The sequence below is a fragment of the Eschrichtius robustus genome, chromosome 1 (assembly GCF_028021215.1).
Source record: "Eschrichtius robustus isolate mEscRob2 chromosome 1, mEscRob2.pri, whole genome shotgun sequence".
NCBI lineage: Eukaryota > Metazoa > Chordata > Mammalia > Artiodactyla > Eschrichtiidae > Eschrichtius > Eschrichtius robustus.
Window position 1 is genome coordinate 64927255 of NC_090824.1, and position 27746 is coordinate 64955000.

The window sequence follows — 27746 nt, forward strand, 5'->3', positions numbered from 1 at the left end:
GTAACAATGAGAGGCAGACGGCTTTCCAAATCTGAACCTCTTCCCTCCATTAATTTGAAAGAGAAACTAAAGGAATGGGTACATTCTGTATGTGTTGTTCACCCGAAACCAGATCTCTGGATTATACTTATTAAAATGTCTTCTTATTTTCAAATCTCCTCCTTACTTAATTACTGCACAGGACAGAAAGCTGCACGGAATCGTTAAATACCATTAGACCTATTTATAGTCTCTTCACAATGGCAACTTGAGCGCAATCATTGGCAAAGGTCCTGCCCACCAACCCACACGTTGGAATTGCCAAGTCCCACCTGGCTCTGGGGTTTCTGAGTGGGAGGAGGAAGACGCTGAGCTGGCTCCATCTTCAGCGGTGCCCTGCGAGAGGAGACCCCGCCCGGGCGGGAGCTTCATGCCCAGCTGCTCTGCCATCTCCACGTGGTCCCCGGGGTGGACATAGTCAAAGACGCTGCTGCCTGTCAGCTCCACCTAGAGGGGGAAGAGAAAGAAGAGTGGGAAAGAAAGTTGTCACAGGCTTTTCATTTTCAAATTTAGCCCCACTGCGATTCAGCTTCCGAGCAGAAAAGGAAATCTGTGAAGCCTCCGGAAGCAATCCTGGTCCTTAGTCTTGATCCTCACACGCTTAAGGATTCTTGAAATTGAAAGAGAAAGTGTTGTTTTCCCCACATGTATTTATTTAGCAATTGTTTAGCCCAGTTTTTTCTCACACACTGTTGTTTGCATAAAGCCAAACCGTTCTGTGAAATGTGGATGAGTCTGCCTGAGTTCAGCTGTTTTATCCAGGCATCATCAAATACTTGCATGTTCCGTGTCAACCGGATGGTTGACTGAATTCACCAGTTTGCTTATTGAGAAGTTTGAGCTTTGTATAGAAACAACCAGAGATAGCGGATGAGGATTTTCCTTAAAATACACAGATTTCCAGGATGTGTATTTATACATATCAGCTTATTTCTATGTAAATTTAAATGGAAGAAGTGCTGCTTACAAATATATGCAAAGGCCTAATGTTTTCATTAAATACTACTCATTAGCTCTGTAATCATATGGAGAATTTTCCATGCAAAAGAGGTCAGCTGGGGTCTGAAGCAGCCATTTTTTTTCTGCTGGTATCAGCTTGTTTTGCCTTCAATCTAATAAAATACATGGTACAAACCTCCTTGAGGGCTTTAAAAAAATGTTTTATTTTGTATACTCTTTGTATTAGGCCGACGCTAAAGGTAGAGAATGAATATCAAATATCAGAAGAGGGCTAGCCTGGAATGGAAGCACTGCCTTTTGCAATGCTGTCAGGCGTGGCCCCTGTCTGGGGCATGTGCTGTCTGAGGGGCAGAAGTCACTCGTAAGGACTGGCCTTACCTCTGTACTCCTCTGATGCTATAACTCTTACCTCCTTCCAAGAATAGCAATCATGGTCCTAAAATAATGTAGTTGGGTTACAGGTACTATGGCAGGGAGAGATGTGTTAGCAACAGAACAAGAAAAAGCTCTTTCCTGGGTCACTAATGGCTTTCCCATTCCTCTGGAGTTTAATGGTCTCAGGCCAGCTATGATGTGCTACAGAAACTGCCAGAAGTTCAGACTGTCACAAGTTTCTTGGTGGATATTTACCTAGAACCGCTTCCGACCTCACCTGCCTTTCCTGTGTAATTTGCAGCATCCCTCCAAATTCCACCCGACTGCCTGCACTCTTTTTCCTGCCAAGAAGGAAGGCTGGTGGTGGGCATGCTGTCACAGTGAGCGTAATACTCAGAGCAATTATTATCCCCAGAACTCCAAGTCCCGGTAAAATGATCACATCGACTCCCAGACACCACTTGATTAAACTCTTAACAGTCAACACATCTTCAGCATCTATCAATTAACAGAGGTAGAGGCCGAAAAATGGGAGGCTAAATTCAGTTTGGTTAATAACTATTCCTGAAAAAGGCTTGCATACCTTTCACTGAAAATGAGGTACTTTCTCTTTGCTATTAAATTACGCTCTCCTGTATTACCCAACTACTGACTCTATAATTTCACAATAACTATTTCCTCCATTTGATATTGTTACAGAGCGTAAATCAGGATTCATAAGTGATCGGTTCCTACCCTCTGGGAGGGAGGGATTGCATGGAAATAATCCCTTTAATGTGCGCCTTGCCTCTAAGCATTTCACACAGCAATAAATGGGTAAACTGACATGGAGCAATTAAGAAATTAAATGAAACTAATAAAATGTGTGTTTTAATATTTCTTGATGGTTATTTTGTTTGGGGGTTAGTGCGTATGACGAAGTCACTCTCCTTTTGCATGGAGTCCAATTGCAGCACTTTAGTTATAACTAGTTCTGTCACTATTTAACTATATCTGTCACTTTTCTCAAACTCCGAGTCTTTCTTTAACACTGCGATGTGCCTTTTGGCACAGACCGCAGATTGTGATAAGATGACAACACAGGTGGGAGATATAATCGATTTTGTAGGGGTGTTGGCTCTTGAATATTCATGTAAGCCAGTCACATGGTGAGGAGCAGGCCGCCATCTCCACAGTCTGATTTACTCAGATGTGCAGGCGTTTCCTTTCCACAAAGGGATGTCCCGAGTATAGTGCGTCTAGAGCAAGACTGAGTCACAATGGGCCACATCACATTATGACACGGGGAGGACTTCAGTCTCTCGAGGACTGTGACAGGGTCAAATTCTCAGTGCCAACCTCTCCATCCTATATTAGGCTTTGGGGTATCCTGGAATTTGACCCTGTCATAGTCTTCATGTATGTACTGTAATAAAGGTCACACAGTGTAGGGGAAAGCACAGAATAGCTGGAGTTATAAACTGGCTTGGAGATCAGAATGCTTTCCTCCTCTGCTGTGTGACCTTGGACAATTCATTTAACCTCTCTGAGCTTCAGCTTCCTATTCTGAAAGTGGCAGTATTGCTGCTCTGCAGGACCCTGGGGGGTACCACTCACACTGTATTCTACATGAATGGCACCCCCTGGAGTGCCACACTTTGGAATGGTGCAACGCAGTGGCCTGAGTGCTGGGATGGAAACAAGACTTGCTTTACGTGCCTCACAGCCTAATTTCGAAAATCCAGTGAAACCATGCAGAGGAAATTGCCTTGTGAGAAATAAGCACTATTGTCGCTGCTGTTTGGTGGATAAGAATGGATGACAGGCATGTATATTCCTGCGTAACTTTGGTGAGGAATCCTTAGGGTTTGCATGGTCGCTTTGGAACATCTCTTTAATTAGCAGGGGGTACAGCAGAAGTGATGCATGCTCTGAGCCTTGACTACAGCAATAACAGTATTATCAGCTACTACCACTATGTATACATACTTTTCATACTTTCTTTGATTAATCCTCATAACCATCTTTTGAACTGGTATGATGATCCCGATTTTACAGAACAAGAATATGAGTATAGAAAAGGCCAGTATTTGGTTAAAGTCTGCTTGACTCAACCTACCACTTCTCTGGTAGCACCTCTGCAGTCAGGGAGGCTGAGCAGGGACATCTGAACTCCTCTGTCCTGTGGCTTCACTTTTATTCAGGAGAGAACATTGGGCACCATGGAGGGAGGAGGCTGAGGGCAGGCAGCCTGGCAATCCCCTGGGCTAAGGATGCTTTGCCATGTACTCTTGGGCCAAAAGAAGGCACGAAAGCAGGTGTACTAAACTGAAACAGATATGGGGGTAGACAGAAGTCTACTTATACACAGGCCTTGAGTCATTACCATCATCATCACATTTATCTATCACTTTCAAGATTTCTCGTAGTGTTTCCACTTCACTTAATTAGATTTTAGAGCTGGAAGAGACCTGAAAAACATCCATTAATACCCCCCTTATTTAATAGGTGAAAACGTCACACTTCTGAGAAGTTAAAAATGCTTGTTCAAGTTTACCCAGGTGTTTAGTGGTAGAAGCAAGACTGTGAGCCCTATTGGCTAACTCTCTTTTCTCACTAAACCCTTGTGTGATTTGCTTCTCTCTCCTATGAAGACTGCCTAGGTAAGATGGACTTGGAACTCACCTGCCACTAAATTCTGTGCCTCAAAATAGACTGCAGAAACTAAGACCAGGGATTTTTTTACCTGATGAGCAGACATTGCTGCATGTGAGCCTGAAGTAGAAAAAATATAGAGAGTTTCAATCCTGTATTACTGTAGTTAATTAGGTACCCTCAAATCTCCACTTAGCAACTCTTCAAAATCTTTGCCCACTGAGAACTAGGACTAGTGTCTTGTACATAGGAGGTCTATCACAAATGTTTGTTGAATGAATAACAGATGGATATTTAGGCCTAAAAAATTTGCTTTATCTGTGCTTGATTTGGACAAGTTTAGGTTGGTTCCTTTTATTATTTCTGGTATTATTATTATTATTATAACATTATTTACTACTCTAAAATGGGTTACAATATAGCACCATAATAATATACTCATTCCCAAGAAGTATTTGCCATATGCATTGAGAGCTATAACTTCTTATATAGAAACCAACTGAGTTTAACTGAGCATAGGATTTTATAAATGCTGAGAAAGAGCAGGTTTTAAAAGGAACTTTGAAAGATAATACAGCTATCTTTTATAACTGTTTTCTTCCCCCATCTATGACAGAACTGTGGTTAGTTGGCTAGTTCATTTGTTCATTAACTGAATTTTCACAAAGTTTCATAAAATGATTATTTCTTTTTTTTAATAAATTTATTTATTTTTGGCTGCATTGGGTCTTCGTTGCTGCACGTGGGCTTTCTCTAGTTGCGGTGAGCGGGGGCTACTCTTTGTTGCGGTGTGTGTGCTTCTCATTGCAGTGGCTTCTCTTGTTGAGGAGCACGGGCTCTAGGCACGTGGGCTTCAGTAGTTGTGGCACGCAGTCTTGGTAGTTGTGGCTCGCAGGCTCAGTAGCTGTGGCGCACGGGCTTGGTTGCTCCGTGGCACGTGCGATCTTCCCGGACCAGGGCTCAAACACGTCTCACCTGCACTGACAGGTGGATTCTTAACCACTGTGCCACCAGGGAAGCCCCAAAATTATTATTTCTTAACTATCCCTTCAAATCACTGACAGTAGAAATTTAGAGAATTTTCATTTTATATTGATTATTGGTCCTATCTTTGATCTGCAATTATGATCTACATAATGGAAAGGTATAGCATTTTTTCCCCTTAATATTGTGTTCTTCTGGTTAGTGCACATTATATAATAAGGCACATGTGAGAACCAAACTCAATCACTTTATATGGTAATTAAAAAAAATTAACAAACATGTTCTGTTTATTAAATTTAAGGAACAGACCCATGGGAATTTGAATTGTTTCCCTAGCACAAGAAGGAAAAGTAAGCATGACTGTTTCCAACCATGCTCACTTGGTCTACCTTTACTGAAGCTGAGTGACTCTAAAATAAAAATTCCTCTCCCTTATTGCTTAGGACTAGAAAACAGCTGAGAGTGTATAAGGGGCTGGAGATAGGCAATGAGTAATAAGCAGTCGTATCCAGAAACAGCATTTTGTTTCACCTCCTTTCTCTCTGCCTTTCCCCACTCAAAGTTACCAAGATTCCTCCAGGATAAGCCATAGCCACTAGTGCCATCCCACGCAGTCAACTAAACCACCTGGCCTTCCTCAAATTTATTTCACATTCTATTAGCTTGCATGCAAGTTGAACACTTGACACAGTTGATTTGGTAACACTGAAGTTTCCTGGAAAAAAATGTAAATATATTATACAGTGGTTTGAGTTGACTTTTCCATGTCCGGTCATTGTACCCTGCTGGTAGATAGGATAGGGGACTAATTTGTCTTTTCATACATCAAGCAAGCATGTCAATAGCCTTTGCTTGGCCCCCTGTGGTGAGCAAATACTTTTTAACTACAGCAATGTACCAGCAGTGCAAATCATTGAATTCAGTGCTCCTTTGATTGAAAGAGTTTGCTACAAATGAGGAACAGGCGGCAATGTTGCTTGTCATCTCCATATTGGAATAACTTAAGACGATAGATACTTTTATAAAGCAAGATGATAAAACCTATTTCTTTCTTTCTTTCAATATATTTCAGTCTCAGGAATAATACAAAGTTCATTTTTAGCATGTAAAGAAGGTCATTCAAACCTGCCATTTAAGGTGGAATTTCTTAAACCTTTTGGAAGACGCTGGGTTTTTGTAGATTTCTGGAGGGCACTAGATTACTGAGGGGACTTGGGGGTGCTACTAGTTAAGCCCTTTTTCAGGAGTCCTTTTGCAGCCAGGCCCCATTCCCCCAGAGAATGCCTGCAGTATTTGAATAGAAGGTCATGCCTGAGAAAGGACTGCATTAGTGGCGAGTGGTTTGGAAACCTAACTGCCAGGGTAGACTTTCAGATCTACCAAGAGACTGTGAGATCACAGTTAGAAAATCCTGACCCAGGATAAGATGGAAATTCTATCTCGCCACAGTAGATTAGGATTTGTAGGTTTTTTTTTTTTTTTTTTTTGGCGGGGGTGGGGGGTCACATTTATATTATTGAGAGATAATAAAGTGATAAAAGAATAAAATATAATAAGATGTGATAGCTTGATTAGCATAGGTTTTCTTAGGATTTACTGGTATCTTAATGCCATCTTCATAACTTCCTACGTATTGCAGAACTCTACTGAATATTTATGAACTGTTTTGACAGAAACTTGATGTTCTTTACTGCTCTGTCTCATTCTATGTATTTGCTGACTTATCTGAAGAAAAATGCATAAAAGCATTGGGTCTGTTACAGAAATACGTGTATAAATTAGTAGAACAAGAAGCAAGAAAGGTTCTATATCAGAACGATGAGGTAGAATGAAAAATCCTTCCAATGTCATCAAATAAGAAATGAATCCACTCTCTTCTTACAGATACGTTAACAGAGCCTTCCTTTAGAAGAATTTGAGCTAAAAGATACCATACCATGTGTTTATTTTATCTTCAGAAATAAACATTTCAACTCCTTTGGGAATCGGGGAGGCCAAGTACTTTTTTTGTTTTTTGTATGCTTTTCTGTAACCCTTGGAGTGCCCGACTAGAGAATTTGCAACCACAGTATCCAAAGAGAGTACTGCATAACCAGTTCTGCACTTTGATTAAGAAGTGTCAGAAGATAATTCCAGTGGATTTCTTAGTTCTCAGAGAGGAAAAAGGAAAAGGCAGGCTGTTGAAGAAATGGAACAAAAGAGGAAATATAGAACAAATGGCAGAGACTGATTCAATCATACGGGTGGTTACTTGGAACAGGTCTGCCTCTATGACTATCATTACCAATAGTTGAATTGATCAAGCAATAATCAACACTGATTGCTACATTTTCAAAAGTGTTAGACAGATCATTACAGAGACTCAGGATCCAGCTGAACATATGTAAGTACTGCTAGAAATAGCCTGTGTACAAAACGGATCCAGACTTTGAAGTATTCCCCATCCCAATTTTTTTCTGTTGAAGAAATAAATTATATGCAAAATTTCATTTTTTCTTGTAAACATGGTTTAGGTATTTCTCCATCACCCCACGTTACAGAAGCAGTGGTTTTAGAATAGTTTTAATATGTCAATATTCTTTTCCTTTCATTAAGAGACACCAGGTAAAAGAAGAACTTAGAGAATGCTGTAATACTGAGGGGACATTACATAATGAGCCCAGGGATTTGTGAAAGTGACTCAATCAAGAAATTTTAAAACCTTGCTTTACAAGGTTCCTATAGTTTTGAAGTTTTAAGGTAGTCTGTAGGGCAGGAAAGGCCAACTTTTTAGTGTTTATCACAGTGCTGGGAAGGAAAAAAGGATGCAATTGGAGGTTACATCATAGTAAAAAGTGAAATGATGCCAAGAAAGAAGCATTAACAATCTTAAAAATAACTGAAGTCAAATCTCCCTTCTCTGAAGATCAAACAAATAGTAAGATCTCACTTTCAAAGCATCTTCATTACGTTGGTGGTAAGCAGACCAATCAACATAAAATACCTGATACTGGCATAGTTAATCCATTATCCTCAAATTTTACATGGTTCAGTATTTGTCATTTAAAACTGGATACACACTGAGATGCATGTTATGCATAGCCAGGCTTCAGTATCAGTATATCTCAATTTTTGTTTAATTGTTTTTGTTATTCTCATAGTGAATTTTGTCCTCCTTTTTGTGGTCATGGGAACAAGAAAAAGTAGAAAATGCTTGTAAGTTTAAATTGAAATTTAAATCTTTCCCTGATTCTGAACAGCCCTTTTATTTTAAAGAAAGGTAAATGGATCAGAAAACAATAATAATTATGGGGCTGACTTTTCCATTTGTTTTTTGAAAGTTACACAGGTTATTTAAGTTTTTTCTAGTTACGCTAAAACAATATGGTTTATATGACTAAAACTTTGGGGTTTAATGCACACAAATAATACTATACACAAATAATAATAATTAATAAAATGCACACAAATAATACAATTAATCATTCCTGATAGTTTTTAAAGGGGCTATCCTATGATGGAAGATTAGAAACATCAACCCTCACCAGGAGCTAAGTCACAAGGTTTAAGCGATGCTGTTGAGAGAGAAACAAAAACTAGCAAAATGAGAAAAGCTTAACAAAGATACTGCAGTTATACACCTCAAGAGAAATTTATGTTTAAGAGAAAGCAAAATAAAAGAAGGATCGTGTTCAACTGACATCTTGTTTTTTTTCAGATTGAAGCACTATGTTAATGCCATAGTTTCTGTATTTGAAACAAATGGCTCTCCTCCTCCACATCCCTGTGAAGGGTCTTGAAAAGTCTCATCCAAGAAAATCACAAGCTGTACAAAAATATTTTAGCCACTGTAGAAAGTGGGTGGTTGGCCCATGTCAAGAAATTAATTTCGGAGTTAATAACCCAATGAAGAGAACAAGGAGGAATAACATTCTCTGTGCTGTGAGCAATTGCTGACCCTTCCAGAACCTTCCCTGTTGATATGTTTTAGCACATCTTGGGAAGTTCCTGAATGCCATGTGGGCACAGTGGGTCTAGTGTCTAACTTATTCCTAGTGAATTACCATAAGTAGAAGGGCGAATACACTTCTATTTTATTTTGGCTGTTGTAACTACCAGCTGTGGTAGTATTTGAGGTTCTTTTCTATGAAGCAAGTCAATACTCTGAGCACTCTCTAGGTGCTATTTTAAAGGAATAAGTTAAATTCACAACTGTTTAATAACAGTCTGAGAGTCTTGTTAGAATAGGGAGTGTAAACAGAACTGGCAAGTAGAGAAAATGAGTCAAAAGACAGAGTCGTTCCAGAGGCTAAAAGCAATGCTGTGTTTCTTAAGATACTGGGGGCGGGAGTCTGGTGGTAGCAGGAAGAACAGCCCTTTTGGAAATCTGATGAACTCTGTGTTCTGTCTCACCAGAAAAAGGCTCTGATAACAGTCCTATAATTTGGCATTGTATGTCTGGGGTTCAGATGCCCCAGCACTTTAACCATAAATATTCTCTAACGCCGTGCTGTCTCATATAGTGGCCGCATGTGGCTACTGAGCACCTGGAATGGGGCTAGTCTGAATTAGAATGTGCTGTAGGTGTAAGATCACACCAGGTTTCAGACTTAGTACAATAAGTAAAAGAATGCAAAATATCTTATATTGATTACATATTAAAATAATATTTGGGGTATGTTAGAATAAATAAAATATATTATCATATTATTAAAATTAATCGTACTTGTTTGTGTTTACCTTTTAAGATGTGGCTACTAGAAAATTTAAAATTACATACATAGTTTGCCATATATTTCTATTGGACAGTGCTGCCCTACAGCCATAGAATCCCTGGAGTAGCAGAACAGGAAGTAGAAGGATACCATGAAGACGATATTAAAGGGGAGAGGTAGAAGAAAAAAAAATAGAAATAGAGGAATGGCTTTAGAATAAAAGGACTGAAATTTTAGATTTAATCTACAATTTAAAAGACTTTAGTCAACCAAATATTTATCAATCATTTGCTCTCTCCACATTTTGGGTAGAAGCCCTGGTGTGGATGGGTCCAGAGGTGGCCGTGAACCCAAAGTGTCTGGGAGAGCAACTCCCATGCTGGCGTCACACAGAGAGAATGAGAAGGGACAGGTGGCTTTGCTGAAAAGATGGGGGCAATCCAAGACGCAACAGGGTTCTAACTACACTGGAGCTTATAGGGCAGGGGTATTGTTCTACACTATTCTTGGGTTAAACCTAGGTCATTGGGAAGGCATTGGGTAGAGGCTCAATAAACACTAGGTGATTTATTTTGGCCCTAAGGAGATGGATCTACGCTAGTGTTCATTAAATAGTTTAAAATACTTTTTAAATACTTTTAAAATAGTGAAGAACGGTTTAAATAAATCACTTATAAGAAAAGTCATATCTTGTTTTTCTTCACAGGCCTGTGTCTCAGAGACTATTTTTTCCCGTAGATGTAGGCTGAGATAATTGCCACACTTTGAATTAACTTCTTGCCCCACATATTGAAGCCCTGGATCTAAGATTCTCATCTCATTTGGATGGTTTTTTGTTTCCCATGGGTGAGCACAAAACCCATGGTGCATGGTGCTATTTTTAATCTAGCTCCTTTCTTCTCCAAAGAGACTTTAGTAGGTTTGTTGTCTTTTTACCTGACCTTGCATCCAGCAACAGAGATGTTACCCAACTTCTCTTCCTAGGACAGGCAGAAAGAACTCAAGATGAGGAGCAGGTAGCTAACGTTGGGCAACCACAAAACCCCAGCACCACAAACCCTCCATGCACACTTCCATGTCATCTAGAGATGGTGGTATGACTCAGTAACTGAAAGACTCTTTCAAAGATTTGCTCTAGGTTGTGAGTCAACAACCAGTTGTAATAAACATGACTTTCAGAAGATAGGCACCAGTACATTGGAAATTAGCCAGAGAAATCACCTGTAGTGTGGCGCTTTACTGATCTTAACTCAATTTGCCAGTCCATTGACAAGCTTTCCATATAGTCATCAAAACCTTCAATACCATACCCCATCAGTTTTACCATACCCCATCAGTTTTGCTTTAAAAAACCAACAGAAGAACAAAAAATATCTTGGTTGAGAAAGGTTGGGGGTGGGTGGGAAGAGAGGGGTGAAAACTTATCAAAAGTGAAATTGGATTAAGAGTCAATCAAAATCCAACTGTGAATTTATCATTTCAATGAATTTCAATGAATGGTTTAAAATCTGTTTGAAATCTATTTGAAAATGAATATATAATAATATAGACATATCTCTTTTTCAAAGCTAGTATTGTCAGATGTATTCTAAGCATTATAATTCATGAACAGAGTAGATGACTATTTGAAAAGCATTAAAATGAGCCGACTTTTCAATACAAGTGTCTTCACAATAAATTTTTCTATTCTGGGCAATTCAGAAATGTAGACAATTGTGCTAGAAAAATAATATGTATTGTAATATTCATTGTACAGTAGTAGTGTAGTAAGTGGCAATTCTGGACATTACAAGAGACACAAGGATTATTTTCCGTGATTGCACAGAGAATACTTGGATTTCTTGTGAAGCTTTTGCATTGGAAATGAGATTCATCAGTCTGAACGGGGCAGGGTTAGAGCCCTTAGCAACATGCTTATTTTGTAGAAGGTCACTCAATAATAACTTCCTCTGCCCTCCAAGCTTATTAAGACTGACTGGCATATATTAATGAAAACACCTGATTCTCCAACCATAAAACCCAGACAAAGACTTTATTTTAATATTAAGGAAGGAACCCTTAATTAGCAGGGTTTCAAAAATGTCAGCTTCTTCTATTAGCTGTTCTGGTCCATCAAAGCCATAATCCCTACTGTCAAATTTCATCACATGATAGACAGTTTGCCGGCTGTCTTTTAATTTTTTTTATTTTACTGATCGTACTGACTGCAGCTTAAAAATTTTTTTTTTGTTTTGCCATCACATTTAACAACTCGTGCATTTGCCTGTTACACTCTTGATTTTACTGCTTTCAGAGAGTCTTAGCACATGTCAACTCAAAAGGGTGGGGGGGGGACTCTGCAGAAACACAAGTATTACATGTCAATACATATGCATTCTTAGACATGTAATTAAGGATTCTTGGAAGACGTGGGCTTGCTTATATTGATTGCCTCGTATGTAAATGTGCTGTCCTGAAAACACAGACAAATAGTCTCATAGATAATTTCCCATTTTTGATGTGTCAAGGAGAAGGGGGAAAATTCTGAGGAAGACCCCGAGATTTTTAAGATAAACATTCATCACTATTAACCCTTAACACACCTGCCTGTTTCAAAGAATTCATTAGAGCATCTATGGCTTTGCATTGCCCTTCAGAAACAAGAAGAAACGTACCCAGCAGGACAGGATAAATACATAGCTCTTAAAGTATTTGTGTTTCAATCTGATTCAAAACATTTACTGTTGATTAAATCCTTTTGCAAATTGAAAATTTCATGCCATCCATACCAAGAGGAATACAAATACACAAAAATCAAAACAAGGATGACCCAAGGATTTCATGGGTAACTTTTGTGAAGAGTCAACTGCGGCTCTTTCTTTATCCATTAAAAAAAAAAAAAAAATGAACGCCTCAAGGGTTTTAGTGTTTAGGAATGAGTTATGACAGATAAGAGCTGGAGATTGCTTGGACCTGGTAGACTTAACTGCTAGAGACTGGTAAGCTCCGAACCATTCTTTTCAATGAGGATCAGGGATTTCATCAGAGAACGCAGTGTGTTTTCTTAGCTCACCCTTTTGGCATCGCTGAAGCCATGGGCAAACTGCATCCTTTTTATTAGCAACCAGGTATTCATTTCCCTCCTTTTTGCTTTAACATTTTTTACTCTTAGACTCCAGGCCAGAAAGGCCTCCTTCTTGTAATTTTGCACATCCTATATTTATATCATCCATTTATTCCATGGAGAAAAACCCAACTCTTCTCTGAGATCCAGGAGAGCCTGCCTTGGGAGGAGCTGGGGTGATCTCAAGTCCCCATGCACAATGCTCAGGTGCTCTCATTTAGTGACATTCACTTGCCTCCTTTACACATTGGAGGAAGTCTTTTTGTTTCTACCATTGACCATCCCTTTGATTTTCTCAGCATCTATTGTATTGTCTCAACAGCGCTACATAACCACGGACACAAAACAAAGCCAGATAATCCCAGTTTCAAGTCACTAATGAGTCTCTCCGGTGATAATGTTTTTCCAGTGATAAGGTATTACTCTCCAGTGATAATGTTTTCTTAGATGAAACAGAGATTGTTTAAGGTGTGTTTTCTGGTTGAATTTACAGCTAGCCCTTCCACACTATCTAATAGCTGTGGGTGACTGTGCACAATTACTATTAAGTCTCTTGTTCTAATTTTAATTATACCACTTAGAAATGAAGTCCTACATTTGAGACTGATGAGTGCCTGCCTGTTCTGAACATTTAAAAAGGCACCTCCCAGGATAGCCTGACAAACAAGGAACATTTCTTGGACTAGAAACATTTAGTTCGGCATTGGGGGTAGGCAGGTCCACTGTTATGGTTAAAGATACAAGCAAAGTGGGCTATGTTCCAAAAGTTCTTCTAATATTTACTATTACATGCTCCTAATGGAGACTATTGGTTATAACTTCACAGTCTAGAGGCAGATGACCTGGAATCTAAATTACCACCCCCTTTGGCAAGTACTCTACTGTCTCCTTAACTAAAAAAGTAAAGATAATAATGGTTACCTACCTTATTGTCGTTAAAATTAAATGAGATAATGCATGTAATGTGCCAAACAAATCAAATAGCATCTATTGTGTGATCAGTGAATATAATTGTATATTACTTCACTGGACTGTAAGCTTCCTGAAGACAGAAGCCACATCTGTCTAATTCACTGCTACAACCCCTGATAAATAGGGGTTCCATACATATTAATCGAATAAATAAATGAGCAAGTAAATATATGAATAACATTATAATTTTATTGAGAAATGAGCTGATTCGGAGGGGTTTGGTAAGTGTTGGAGGTTCCAGAGTAATATGGTGGCTTATTGATTAAGCTTATCCCTTCCTTCACTATATTAACAGAAATCCTTGTTTGGGCTGTTAAATCCGATCCTCTGGAACTTACAGTCAAAAGTGTAGCACAGCCATTATGACCTCAACAAAACCACTGGGGTTTGATTCAGAAGCACATTAATAAACTGCAGCAAGTGGGGATGATCATGAGTCCTAGATCCTTCTGGGATCATGGATTCTTTGAGACGGACGGGAAGTGTGGTCTCCTTCCCCAACTTCTCCCTGACACTGCAGATAACTTGAGGGAATTCACAGATTCTCAAAGCCCACTGGGGGCCCCAGATGAAGGAGTCCCTGGTATTCCTCTGAGATACCACACTATTACTTTCCAGCTAGAGCGGCTCATTGTGTGTTTTCATTGTTTTTGGTCTTTCAAGAAAGGTTAGCTTGAAAAACAATATTTTAATGTTAAAAGTTGTGTGAAAACCACAGTCCTAGTCTTGTTGCCATGCTACAGTACTCAGGGGGTATATGGAATCAGTTTTCAAAATAGAAGAAAAGGACAAAAAATAGGTGATACTACTATCAATGTAAAAAGGGATTGTAAGGTTTAAGGCATTAGCCTGGGAAGCAAAAGTCTGTTTTTCTTACCCCCTCTGTTGTCACCACTGATTCTTGGAATGAGGGTAAACAAATCACTGCACCTTTTTTGTCTCTCCATTTTTTAACTTGTTATCTTGAAGAGACAATCCTTGCTTCTTATGATGATGATGGAGTATGCATTAGAAAACATGCACCAAACAGTCTAAGTACATAAAAAATTCCCTTCGATTTATACAATGTCTGCTTATATAAGAGTGGAAGCTTCAAAGGTGAAAAAAAAAACAGTGACAAAGGGAGCTCATGCAAGGCTTGCCGCCTTTTTAGGCTGTGAAACAGGAAAGTAGTGAAGTTGGCATCCCAGAAATGGATACCTAAGATTTGTAGGAGCTTTGAGGAGTGTGCACTTGGAGTAAGAGGTAATATTTGGTTGGAAAAATCAGCATTTCTCTCACCTCCTGCAGTCAATTTGATATCCCTGATCTGGAATGGGATGTTATCCACTAAGATGCATGTTCAACCCCCCCGCCCCGCCCCGCCCCCACTGTAAAGGTAACGCTACTATCTTTTTATATAATGTGCACAATTAATGCTTGTGTATATGGACAATTCTATGTGAAAAATACATCTGTGGGGACTATTCTTGCCATTAGCAGCCAGATCAGCGTTGAGCCACCAGGAACTGGGTCTAGGGAAGTATTAATGTGGAGACAGATGAAATATATACTGACTGCCTCCTTCTTGCCCCTTCTTTCTTAAAACAATTTAATGCGTGCGACAGAAAAATGGTCTCTAACCAATTTTCATCTTCACTCTTAAAAATGGCATACTAGTAGAGGAAATGGAAATGATGTTCCAGGAACTGAAGGAAGCTCACACCCTTCTATGTGGCTATTTGTAGACTTGTATTAAACCCTTTTTTAGAATGCAACCTTTTTCTAGAATGCAGGCTTCTTTTTTTTAATTGAAATATAGTTGATTTACCATGTTGTGCTAATTTTTGCTGTGCAGCAAAGTGATTCAATTTTATATATATATTTTAAAAAATTCTTTTCCATTATGGTTTATCACAGGATACTGAATATAGTTCCCTGTGCTATACACTAGGACCTTGTGTTGTTTATCCATTCTATATATAATGGTTTGCATCTACCAACCCCAAACTCCCAGTCCATCCCTCTCCCTTCCCCCCTCCCCCTTGGCAACCACAAGTCTGTTCTCTATGTCTGTGAGTCTGTTTCTGTTTTGTAGATAGGTTCATTTGTGTCATATTTTAAAGTTCACATACAAGTGATATCATATGGTATTTGTCTTTCTCTGTCTGACTTACTTCACTTAGTATGATAATCTCTAGGTCCATCCATGTTGCTGCAAATGGCATTATTTCATTCTTTTTTATGGCTGAGGACTATTCCATTGTGTATATGTACCACATCTTTCTTTATCCATTCATCTGTTGATGGACATTTAGGTTGTTTCCACGTCTTGGCTTTTGTGAAGAGTGTTGTTATGAACATCGGGATGCATGTATCTTTTCTAATTTTAGTTTTGTCTGGGTATATGCCCAGGAGGGATTGCTGGATCATATGGCAACTCTATTTTTAGTTTTTTGAGGGACCTCCATACTGTTCTCCATAGTGGCTGCACCAACTTACATTCCCAGCAACACTGTAGGAGGGTTCCCTTTTCTTAGAATGCAGGCTTCTTGATGTCTGGGTGATATCTTACTCAGTTTTAGAGTTCCCAAGATACCTATCACTGTGCTCAATCAATATTTGTTGATTGGATTAAACGGATGATCTCAAAATGCTTTCTCTTTGTTTCCCTCTCTCCTCCCTGGAATCCTGGGTTGTGATTGGTAGGTCAGCCTGCACCCCAAGACGCAGAACCAGGGGGGCTGCAGCAGTTGCACAGTCAGGGCGAGAAATTGGTTCTGCCTCACACGCCAGTGCTCTGCTTTGTTTGAGACATTGCTTTCATGGGAAGCAGGGTTGCATTTTGACTTTGGAAAGGTCAAGGTTTGAATCCCAGCTGTGTCAATTTCTGTGTGACTCTGAAGAGGTTTTTTAACCTTTTCTAGCCTCTATTTTCTCACCCGTGAAATGGCGATTTTACTACTTACTCTTCGGGTTGTTGAGATGAGTTGTGTGCTGAGCACATAATAAGCAGTTAATAAATGGCAGCTATAATAATAACAACAACAATTACGGTTACCCATGTGTACTCTTTTGCCCTGAATCAGAAGTGAAAAGAGAAACCAATATTTGCCACATGGTTAGTACAGTATTTCACCAATTATTTAGAAATTCCCCAAACTGCTAATCTTACATTTTCAATGTATCTCAACTGCAATCTCCTTCAAGTATATCTAGTTGTGAAAACAGTCTGATTAAACAGTGGGAAATTGATATGCTTATTTTTGGCCTCATTAGCACAACAGTATGAATCGGGATAGGGCAGGGGTCGGGGGCACTCCTGGGAATGCACTTGGGGCAGAACCATCCAGTGAGAACACTGCTGGCCTCAGAAGGTAGACTATAGTCTCAGGAACTGGCCTCATAATTTATTCCTGCTCAGCGTGAAGGAAAAGAGGATGTAATATTTATTTTCAAACACCTAGAAAACTGGATGCAAACTGCATGCCTTTTATCCAAATCTGTGTTTTTTCGAGACCATGGGGTGAAATGTTGAGACTTGCTACCTTGGAGAGACACAGGGAGGATTAAATAGGGACGCTTTGAAGCTTTGTGCTCTTCAGAAAGGCAGCTACAGGAAAAAGCAAAAGCAAACAACAGTAACGAAGCAAAAAACAAAATGGAAAATGATTCTTCTGGCTTCCTGAGTCACCTGCATCCTTTGTTTGCAAGGCTGAGTTAATGTCTCCAGTCCTACTGGCATTTGTACAGTTTCTAGTAATATAAACACAGCTCTTGGTCAATCACTGTCTTTTAGTCGTATCTTTTCATTTTCATATATGCAGACAAAAATACTGTAATTGTGCTATTAAGTGTTTATATGAATTTCCTTCCACCGGTTGACAGGGTGCACATCTACCCTGTTGCTTAAAAGATTTCACAAAGCCACACGCGCACTTGGATTTATCTGGGGAAAGCAGAAGAGTTGAGTCAACTTTCTATAAAACAGATAATGCAAAATGAACTAACAAAGGTATAGGGAAAAAAGCCGTGTTCTTTTTTAGTTAATACTATTTCTTTTTTTAAGGCTGAACTGGTCTCAGGACGTATTTGGGAAAATTGAGACCCAGACCTGAGATAAGTTCAAAGAGTACTCTGCAGACAGCTAGGAGACCTGAGTTCCCGGCTGAGACTAACTCGCTGTGGGACTGTGGAGGGAGGGGTGGGTGGGTATTAATTCCCTCTAGGTTCTGTATGTTCATGTGTAGAAAGAAGTGACTAAATGAAAAAAGTGGTCTATCTACTCTGCCTCTTTGAACTTTATCTTCCTCCTCTTTGAAATGGAGTCATCGTGTTGACCTTGTAAGGTGTTTTGTAGACTAAATATTGTGTGTGTGAATCACCCATGGCATGTCGGGCACAGCATATGTCCTCAGAAAGTTCAGTCTTCCTCCCTTCTCCCATTTTAAGAAGTTTCCTTCATTTAGAACACTTTAGGGGAATCTGGAATGTGCCCTGCTCTTCATCAGCATAGTTATCAAATAAGGCTATGATTGCAATGGATGCACCTGGCATTCATCCCCATGAGTGACGTGGCTCATGATTTTTAGAATCGAGGGTCAAACTGACTCTCATCTTTCCAGTGCTGAAAGAAGCCCCATATTAATCATTCGAAATACAAATATTTATTCATCAACAGTTGGCGAGTCAGCAGCATGGTGTAGTCTGTACACATTTTGATAGCAGATGGTTTATATTTTTTCAGCTTAAAATAAGACTCAACAATAAAGACAGAGTTAATGTCTAAAAGTTTAAATGCCCTTTTATTGTTGGAATGTGCCTTCACTTAGAACTGCAAAGCCCAAATCTTTGGGAGTTAAAAAACAAAAACCTAACCATCCCTTTTTTTCACCATTAGAAAAGGTTATGACATAAAAGGTGTAGCTGGTACTCCGAGAGAGAGAAGGGACATTTGTCTAATGTGCAAAGAAGACTTTAAAACTGGCAAATTCAGGGCCAATGTAGCAGAATTAATACGATGTCAATTTTTATTTGTGTCTGTAACAATTTCCTATTATCCTGATAAGTGGGTAGCCATTTCACTTCTTTTATTGATATAGCTGTGAAAAAGAATGAGATTTCAACACTTATGTAACTGAGATTAATTGATTGATTAGATTATTAATTAAATACTCCATTAAATTTGCTTTTGAAAAAAATGGCATAGGATTCTGGATTCCCTAAGGTTTTTTTCCCCTAACCCATGGAAGAATAAGCAAGGAAATGCATAACTAAACATCTTTTTTTTTTTAATATAGTAAATAAACTTTATTTATCTGTTCTTCTGAGATGACATTGCCAACAGTCGCAGATTTGCATATGATACAGTTATGTATTGACTATTTACAATTTACAGTAGTATTTTTTTCCTCTGAAAACACTGTATCTTATCTTGTGAGAGAGAATGGAGCAAGCAGGTGTGTCGCTGTGTGGAAAATTTACTCACTGCCGGCCGTCTACAAGCCTGCTTTATACACACACACACACAACCCCCCCCCCCACCCCGCCAGTACAGAGTGAAGAGACTTTTCTCCTTTGTAAGCAACCCGTAGAAGTCAGTGAGCAGCTAGGAAAATTGTTTGAGTGTCACACAGCTAGGCACATCTATCTCTCCACAATAACCGCCTGTCTTAGTTGGGAATAAGATGGTTTACCTAAAACTTCCAATCGTGCAGTGTTTCAGGGATCTGTGGAAAAATAAAAACAGCAAGTGGCCTTTCAGGTAACCCATAATTAAAAGCAATTTTGAGCTGTCTTTTCAGGGAACCTACCCAGGGGAAGTATTTGCTACCTGTTTGACCTTCACGATTGAGAGTCCTTGGCAGTGTCAACGACCCTCTGAACTGAATTCAAAACTAATCTTTGACAGAAAAAGAGAAACAGAATTCATGCAAATCATATTAATTCCAACATTTCCCCAGTGAGCTGGGTATAAACTACAGCCTAATTAAATATTTTTTAACGATGTGAGTAATTTTTGCCAAGGGGCGGATTCAGGGGAAAATTTAATATGAGATCACAAAAGCTGTTCCCAGCGTTGATTCTGTAAATTAATGACTATCTGCCTTATGATAAAAACATGCTGCCAAGAATGAAAATGAAGTCGGCAAAGCTTGCTCTATTTGTCTAACAACCAAATATATAGAATGCAAAACTTTAAAGGCAATGGGAAATTTCCATTGTGTTTGCGTGATAGATTCAGGATAAAGATGTACCATGCTGACAACCCAATAACCAGCTTTAAGGCATTGTCAGCAATATGGGGCCGTTTTTAGGTAGTTATTGTCAAGGTCCAAGGACATATTTTAAAGCAGCTAGTTAGTTAAAAAACTGTATGCAACTTGTTTCCAAAAGAAATTTGAGGTGGTTCACAGTCAAGAGACACATACATACATGCCATGTTAAAGCCAAAAGGGAGGGTCAAAAATACATCAAGGGCAAGTACTGAATTCTTTGGTACAAATGTTGCCAGCATTACAGCTCCATGGATTCCTTCCCCAGACTGACCATTTCCACACCCCATATCTTGATCCTCAGGGCAGTTCATTTGGAAACCTGAATTGGATTGCTGTCCCAGGTCATGGGGGTGAAAAATGGCAGTGACTACAGCGATCAAGGGGATGAAGTCAACACAGCCCTGGGCAGCTTATTGCATCTAAATCTATAAATGGCAGTGGACAAAACTGGCCTGGTAGATAAGCCTTTTCTTGTCCGACAAAAAAAGCAACTTGACATATGTTGCAGAAAAGTAAGGCATGGTGCCTGAATCAGAGCCAGGGAAAAGTCCCTCATCTCACTTTGCTTTGTGAGGGCAACCTGCTTCTGATGACTCCTGTAGTTAACACCCAGAAGTTGCCGGCGGTCCCCTGTGACAGATGACTTGGGCTCTGCTAGCCCCTGGTCATTAGGCCAGCCCGTCACAAGGGTTTTAGGAGCTATATTTATTTAAATTTCTGTCGGTGCCCAGCGATGGAGATTGAATTTACAGTCTTTCAATTAGAAGGTCATCTGTGCTAACTAGAGCACCACTGCCTCATTATAATCATAAAATTAGTGAGAAAAGACTGGCATGAGTAATACGGAAAAGCCAGTTTCAAAGGTGAATGGGTGCTGTTTCCTGGGGTTATAGCCGAAGGCAATACAACGGCAGGGCATGTTCTCGATTGGTAAATATTCCAGTGGCGAGCAAAGAGGAGTCCTGGAATGTAAGATAATTTTATGAGAATATATCCAAATACAGTTAGTGACTATATTTACTGAAAGAGATGCTTCTCCTATCCACACACACATTTTCCTTGCAGGTGAAATACGAATAAAAGTCTCACAAAGATCTCCAAAGCTTAGCTTTTAATCTTTAACTAACTATATTTGTCAAACATCTGAGTTGATCAGTAGTAAACAATTCAAAATGAGACGAATGCAGCGTGGGCAGGGCTGAGACGCAGACTGCCTCGTGGCCGGTTGTCGGGGACAGGCTGCCACCATCAACTTCATCACTTTAAACTTTAAAAGAGCAGTTGTGAAGTGGATGGTATCAACTGGGGGCTACTTAATTAGTATTCTTGTGTACTAGAAATGATATTTCAACACCTAGGAAAGGGACATAAAATAAACCATCAAAACCAGATTAATCCAAAAGTAAAAGAGAAGGGGAAAAAAACAAACGAATACTTTTTGAGCATTTACATCTATCAGGTGCTTTTATATCAGTTTTCTCATCTAATTCTCATAAGGACCTTGTGAGAAGGGGGTATTATCATCCTTAACGTACAGACGAGGCAGCCGAGGTGTGGAGAAAAGGCACAATTCTCCTGACTGTCACTTGGGAATAAATGACGGGGTTGGGCTAGAGACCCAGATCTGATCTCAAAGGCCATACTCATTTCCTGACAGAATCTGTGTTCTAATTCTGTTACATTAACTGAGCTGGTGCTGATTTTAAGTACATTTCAATTCCCCTAACCTGAGGAGAGAGTCTTGAGGGACTTTTTTTTTTTTTTTAAATACAAAACTTAACAACTTAAGGAATTGGATCCAGGGAGAAAAAGGATGCTTTAACTCTGAATTCAATAAATACCCGTTGCCGGTCTAGTCCACGGGAGGTGTGGTCTGTCCGAGGTATTGTGGGCGTGCCAGGATGACTAGGACGTACCTCTGCTCCCTCACTGAGGAGTGGCTACGTAGCCAACTCCCCGAGGCAAAGCAGCCTGCAGCCAGCCCCATCGTGGAGGCTAAACGCGGCGCTCTGAGCAGAGACAGGAAGATGGCACCGAGTGGGGCCCTGCATTAGGGCAAAGAGAACAACAGCAAGGCATCACAGTGTGCGTGGTGGGAGGTGTGATGGTTTCCGCACAGGTGCAGGCCTTGTAAACAAAGTCAGAAGGAGGCAGAGAGATGGTTCCAGGCTGGCTGGCTTTGAAAGAAGAGGGTGTGGCCACAGTCCTGTCCGGCTCCTTGGGTCTCCTCCCTTTGCATTCCTCCAGCCTTTCGCCTGTTCTTTTCCCAAGCCTCGCTCCCTCCCTTTCTTCCCCTCTTCTCGTTCCACAAGGCTGGGGCTGGCAGCCTCCGGCTTACAATGAGCATTGAGCATTGGGGTTGCTTAAAGGCTGTTGGCTCTGGCCTGGGTACCACTCCCCAAGTCCTCTCTAGCGACAGGCTGGCACTCCTGATATAGGCATGGGCCTGGCACCAAGGAGTCAGCACAGAAAGAGGGAAGAAAGGGGAAGATTTTTCTCCATCTTGAGTCCCCCCCCTGGAAGGGACATGCCATCTAGTAGCGGCAGCAGGAACAGTGTCAGGGGATTTCTTTTATTCTGCAGCCTGAGTGCAGGGGCCTTGCAGAGGGCTGTGCTCAGAGGAGGGGAAGATCAGAGGTGAAAGCGATGAATAATGTGCACGTGGAACGGTGACAGATCACTTGTAACAGATGCAGGATGACCCTCCGAAACTCGGAGTGCACCAGAGCCTCCCTCTAATTAAAGATAATCCAGAATTATCATGCTTAATTATTTTCACAGGTTTCTCTGAGGTATTTTTTCGGTCTCATTTGGGATGAGGGGCATCTCTAGCCAAAAAGGGCAGAGGCTGATTTACATCCAGGAAACGAACTTACAGGAGCCGGGCTCTACCTTGCCCAGCATCCCTGCATCATCTCTCCCGTCCTTTCTCTCTCTCTAGGCAGCCATGATTCTAGGTCCATCTTCCATGTTTCCTGGTTGGGTTAACGTAGCATATTCCTTACCTGCAAGCACCTCTGTTCTCTTCTAATAAGTTGCTGCTGTTAAAATCTGTAATATTTGCTTTGCTTTGCTTGCAGAGGTTTCTTAAAGTGAGGTCTGAAGATCATCAATGTCTGTGTGAAAAATGCAGAATCGTATGGCCTTCTTAACAACACATCCCTGGTCCCATCCACAGAACTCAATCAGGATGTCTTGGGATGGAGACAAGGAATCTGCATTTAAAAAATTTATTTTTTCTCTTTTCTTAAATTGAAGTATAGTTGCTGTACAATTACATGTTACACATAAGTTATAGTGATTCGCGATTTTTAAAGGTTATACTCCATTTATAGTTATTATAAAATATTGGCTATGTTCCTTGTGTTGTACAATATATCCTTGTAGCTTATTTTACACCTAATAATTTGCACCTCTTTCCCACTACCCTTATATTGCCCCTCCCCCTTCCCTCTCTTTCTCTGACTTACTCGGTTAGCATAATGCCCTCCAAGTCCAACCATGTTGCTGCAAATGGCAAAATTTCGTACATTTTTTAATAACTGAGTAGTATTCCACTGTGTGTGTGTGTGTGTGTGTGTGTATATATATATATACACATACATATATATATATATATATATATATATACACACACACACACACACCCCCAACATCTTCTTTATCCGTTCATCTGTTGATGAACACATAGGTTGCTTCCATATCTTGGCAATTGTAAATAATACTGCTATGAACATTGGGGTGCATCTATCTTTTGAATTAGTGTTTTTGTTTTTTTCAAATATATACCCAGAAGTGGAATTGCTGGATCATATGGTAGTTGTATTTTTAGTGTTTGTTTTGAGAAACTCCTACTGTTTTCCACGGTGGCTGCACCAATTTACATTCCCACCAACAGTGTCCAAGGGCTTCCTTTTCTCCACATCCTCGCCAACATTTGTTATTTCTTGTCTTTTTAATGATGGCCATTCTGACAGGTGTGAGGTGATATCTCACTGTGGTTTTGATTTGCATTTCTCTGATGGTTAGCAGTGTTGAGCATCTTTTCATGTGCCTGTTGGCCGTCTGCATTTACTCTTTGGAAAAATGTCTATTCAGTTCTTCTGCCAATTTTTTAATCGGGTTGTTTGTTTTTTTGATGTTGAGTTGTATGAGCTGTTTATATATTTTGGCTATTAATCCCTTATTGGTCATATCATTTGCAAATATTTTCTCCCATCCAGTGGGTTGTCTTTTGTTTTGTCAATGGTTTCCTTTGCTGTGCAAAAGCTTTTAAGTTTAATTAGGTCCCATTTGTTTATTTCATTTTAAACAAGAATTCCAGGGCGTTCATCTCCACATTAAAGTCTGAAAGACTTTGGTTGGGTGGCTTAAGCTTTGCCAGAGAATTCATTATTTAAAGACCCGTCCCTTGGCTCCTCCTGCCCTCCCCATGGCACCAACCCATTCAAACCTGGTTTCTTTCTCTGCCATCAGTCCCCCTTGCACACCTCATCATTTCTATTATCGTCCTAATGCTCTATTTGTCATTTTCTCTGTTGCACACAATCTGTTTCTTCGACTCTTCTGATTGATTTTGGTTTCTTCCAAACCCTCTCTCCTCCCTCTGTTGGCCTTTCTTCCTGCCTCATAAACATTAGTATGTTTCCGCTGTCTTTGTTCTTAGTGCTTACCACATGATTATTAAAATTTAGCTTATTTCTTCTACCTTATGAAGCTTTCCTTACACAGGGACTAAAAAATAAGCTTCAAAGTATGTCTGATACAATAACCAATATAATAACTTTCAACGATGTTTATAAAACAATTCTTTGGCCAAGACCTATAATAAGAATAGCCGTGCCTATATCATCCCTGTCTATCTATCTCTATCTTGTTGCCTGACACAGGAAGGGCATCCTTTATACATTTGCTATAGCACCATACTGTTGGCCTCCCAGACATATTAAATCAGATTATGAATGGTTTCCAGCCCTGTACAACTTTCTCTGGCATAACTCTGCTGGTTTTTCAATGTCATTTTCTCTTGAGCTAGTTCTGTTGGCTGGCAGGGTGAAATCACCTTTTTGAGGTGAGAACATCTGGCCAGCTGCTCTAAGGGCCCTGTTTCTATTAAACAACCATGTACATGGGTAATGGAGACCATAGGTTTGCTTTGTTCAGGTGTTAATTTTGCATAAGTATCTGCTACATCTAGGATGGGAGGTGTACGGAGAGAGATGTTCCCAGCATTTTGGGTACTCCCTTAAGACAGCCAAATATCTGTATAGTGGGATTGTCATTTCAATGACTACATTACCTACAAGCCATTGCCTGTTTCTCTGGGGGATGGAAACAAAGCAGGGACATTTTTGGTTGGAATTACCTCCAATTCGAGTTATCACCTGTATAGGGCGCCTCCCTCCACTCCCCAATTTTAACTTCTTGGGAACCCAGTGCTTTTCCAGGATGAGTTTCTCAGCAGAGGGAAACTGCAAGGCACAGGCACTCCCAATTACCTCCTGTTCAGCTAGGATTCTGGGGGCAGCTCCAGTGCTGTGTGACACATTAAATTCAGAGAAGAGGCGATGGCAACTGAGATTCCAGAGGGTTTAACTGATGATGATGGATGATGAGCTAAGAGAGGTTTGGTCAAATGACCACTGAGGAACAAAGCAGGATAACTCTCTTCGCACGCACACAGGCGTGAGCTGAGGGTGCCACTTCCCTTCTGAGCCTGGTCTCACGTAAGTGCTGGGATGTGCTCAGCTCTGTGCTAATCCAGGGGTAGAATCACTTTGTGTTGTCCCCATGAACCAAACTATGGCATTTCATCGGCATGTGCAAAATACATGATTGATACGCATTTGGAACTCTACCAATTGGGTCTTCAAAGACGATTTTTGTCACTTTTTACTAGATTTCCCAAAAGCCTTCCTTTCTAGGAGTTTAATATTAAGAAACATGTTTTCATTGAAAAATGTTTTCAAATATTAAATAGATTAGAGATGGTTCATGCAGAAGTTCCCTGGCGGTCCAGTGGTTAAGACTCTGAGCTTCCACTGCAGGGGGCGCAGATTCCATCCCTGGTCGGGGAACTAATATCCCGCATGCTGTACCGCACAGCCAAAAAAAAAAAAAAAAAGCCAGGCAGTTGAAAGAACGTATACTTTTTTGTCTATGCAGTATTCTTTGGACCCAAGTTTTCAACGGACCTAAAACTTGCTTTAGCAATTTGAAATTCGATGACTTACATTCACAACAGAAAGCTGGCCACGCCCATGATCTCTCAGCTTCAGCTGTTCTTGGAGTTGGCAGACAGCCCTCAGATAAATTTACCTCCGTAAATTTGCTTCCTGGTGGGGTCAGCAAAAGGGTCCCACAGGCTGCGGCTAGTCTTGGTCTGTTCCTTTCCCTTCTCTACAGACTCCTAAGCCTTTTTTGTAACCTGGGGCAACAGAAAACTGAGAGGGCTGAGAAAGAAAAAAGGGTGGCAGGGGAGGTTAAATAGGTTATCAACGGATGGTCTTCAGCGACTATAAATTAATGAACCCATCTTTCTTCTGAAGCTAGGAAATTATTTTTGAAGGTAATTTCAAAAGAGGGCTTAGCAAAATATTTGTACAGTGGGATTGCCATTTAAATGAATATCTATCTATCTATCTATGGGTTTAGACGTGGTTATCTCAGTACATGAGTTCTAGAACTTACTTAAAAAAAAAAAAAGTTAATGGAAGGAAAAAGCAGCGATGGCCAAAATTAATGATATACTAGAACATGTAAGATAAGACCCAGGATGGAAAGGTGAGACTTTATGTTTCAGGACTGAGCTCACCCCTGAGTGCTTCTGAGTCTGGCTTAGACCACTTAAACCACAACTTGAAGGCATCCTTGACATTGTGAAATAACAATGTGGTGCTGAGTCAGAGGGCGAAATGTTCAGTGTAAATAGGAGTTGTTCCCCGCGTTTAAAATTAAATTGGTTCAAGGTGAAATAATTGGTGTTAATGAGATGGTAGTTCAGGGAAGAATAAAGACTTGGTCATTCAACGGAATGACCAACAACTAGATCTGGACTGCTTTAATTTGTTATAGGAGAAATGCAGTAAGAAACAAAAGGCAGCATAAATGTATCAACGAGTGATCAAGTGACCCTAATACGCTTCAAAGATGTTGATCAAAAACTTTACTGAAGGAAGTCTTCTTATTTTCATGACCCTGACTTGATACAGGTATTCCTTTCACCATTTAGCCAGAAAAATATAATGTAGGAACTAAGAAGATATAATGCATTAGATGGAGTGAATGCATGAATTTTCTTACTGTGCTACTCCATTTGGTACATTTTAGAAGGATTTATGCTCTACAGGTACTTGGACTATTTAGTTCATTAAGCAAGTTAGTGCATAGTCATTTATTCCACATAGTTGGGCATGAGGACATAAACATTGCTTCCAAGAGAAAATAATATGCCTACTTTTACATCATTTCGTTCAACAGCACTTTTTTTCCAAACGTATTAAAGACCATTATGGCAAGGACAGCTCAAACTGCGAGGGCAGCTCGTCCTGCAAAACACTGTCCCCTTGTTGATCTCACAATGTATGCACAGGGACAGCAATAATCCTTTCTACACTGAACACGGAGGGGGGTGTGTAAACAGCTAGTGTAACTGCAGGATCTGCTGCTGCTGTTGAATCCACGTCTCTGCTCGAGTCCCTGCATCCACAGAGGTCGAGTGACTGCCAC

At 40.1% G+C, this 27746-nt stretch overlaps 1 protein-coding gene across 2 annotated transcripts in view; it reads right to left on the bottom strand.

Moving 5' to 3' along the window:
* The window catches only part of NPAS3 (neuronal PAS domain protein 3), an 855298-nt gene that overhangs the window by 123422 nt on the left and 704130 nt on the right, over positions 1–27746 (bottom strand). For both annotated transcript variants that reach the window (XM_068534504.1, XM_068534494.1), the window contains one exon: positions 312–486. In XM_068534504.1, coding sequence (XP_068390605.1) covers positions 312–486 — 175 coding nt within the window. The remainder of the gene's footprint in view (positions 1–311; positions 487–27746) is intronic.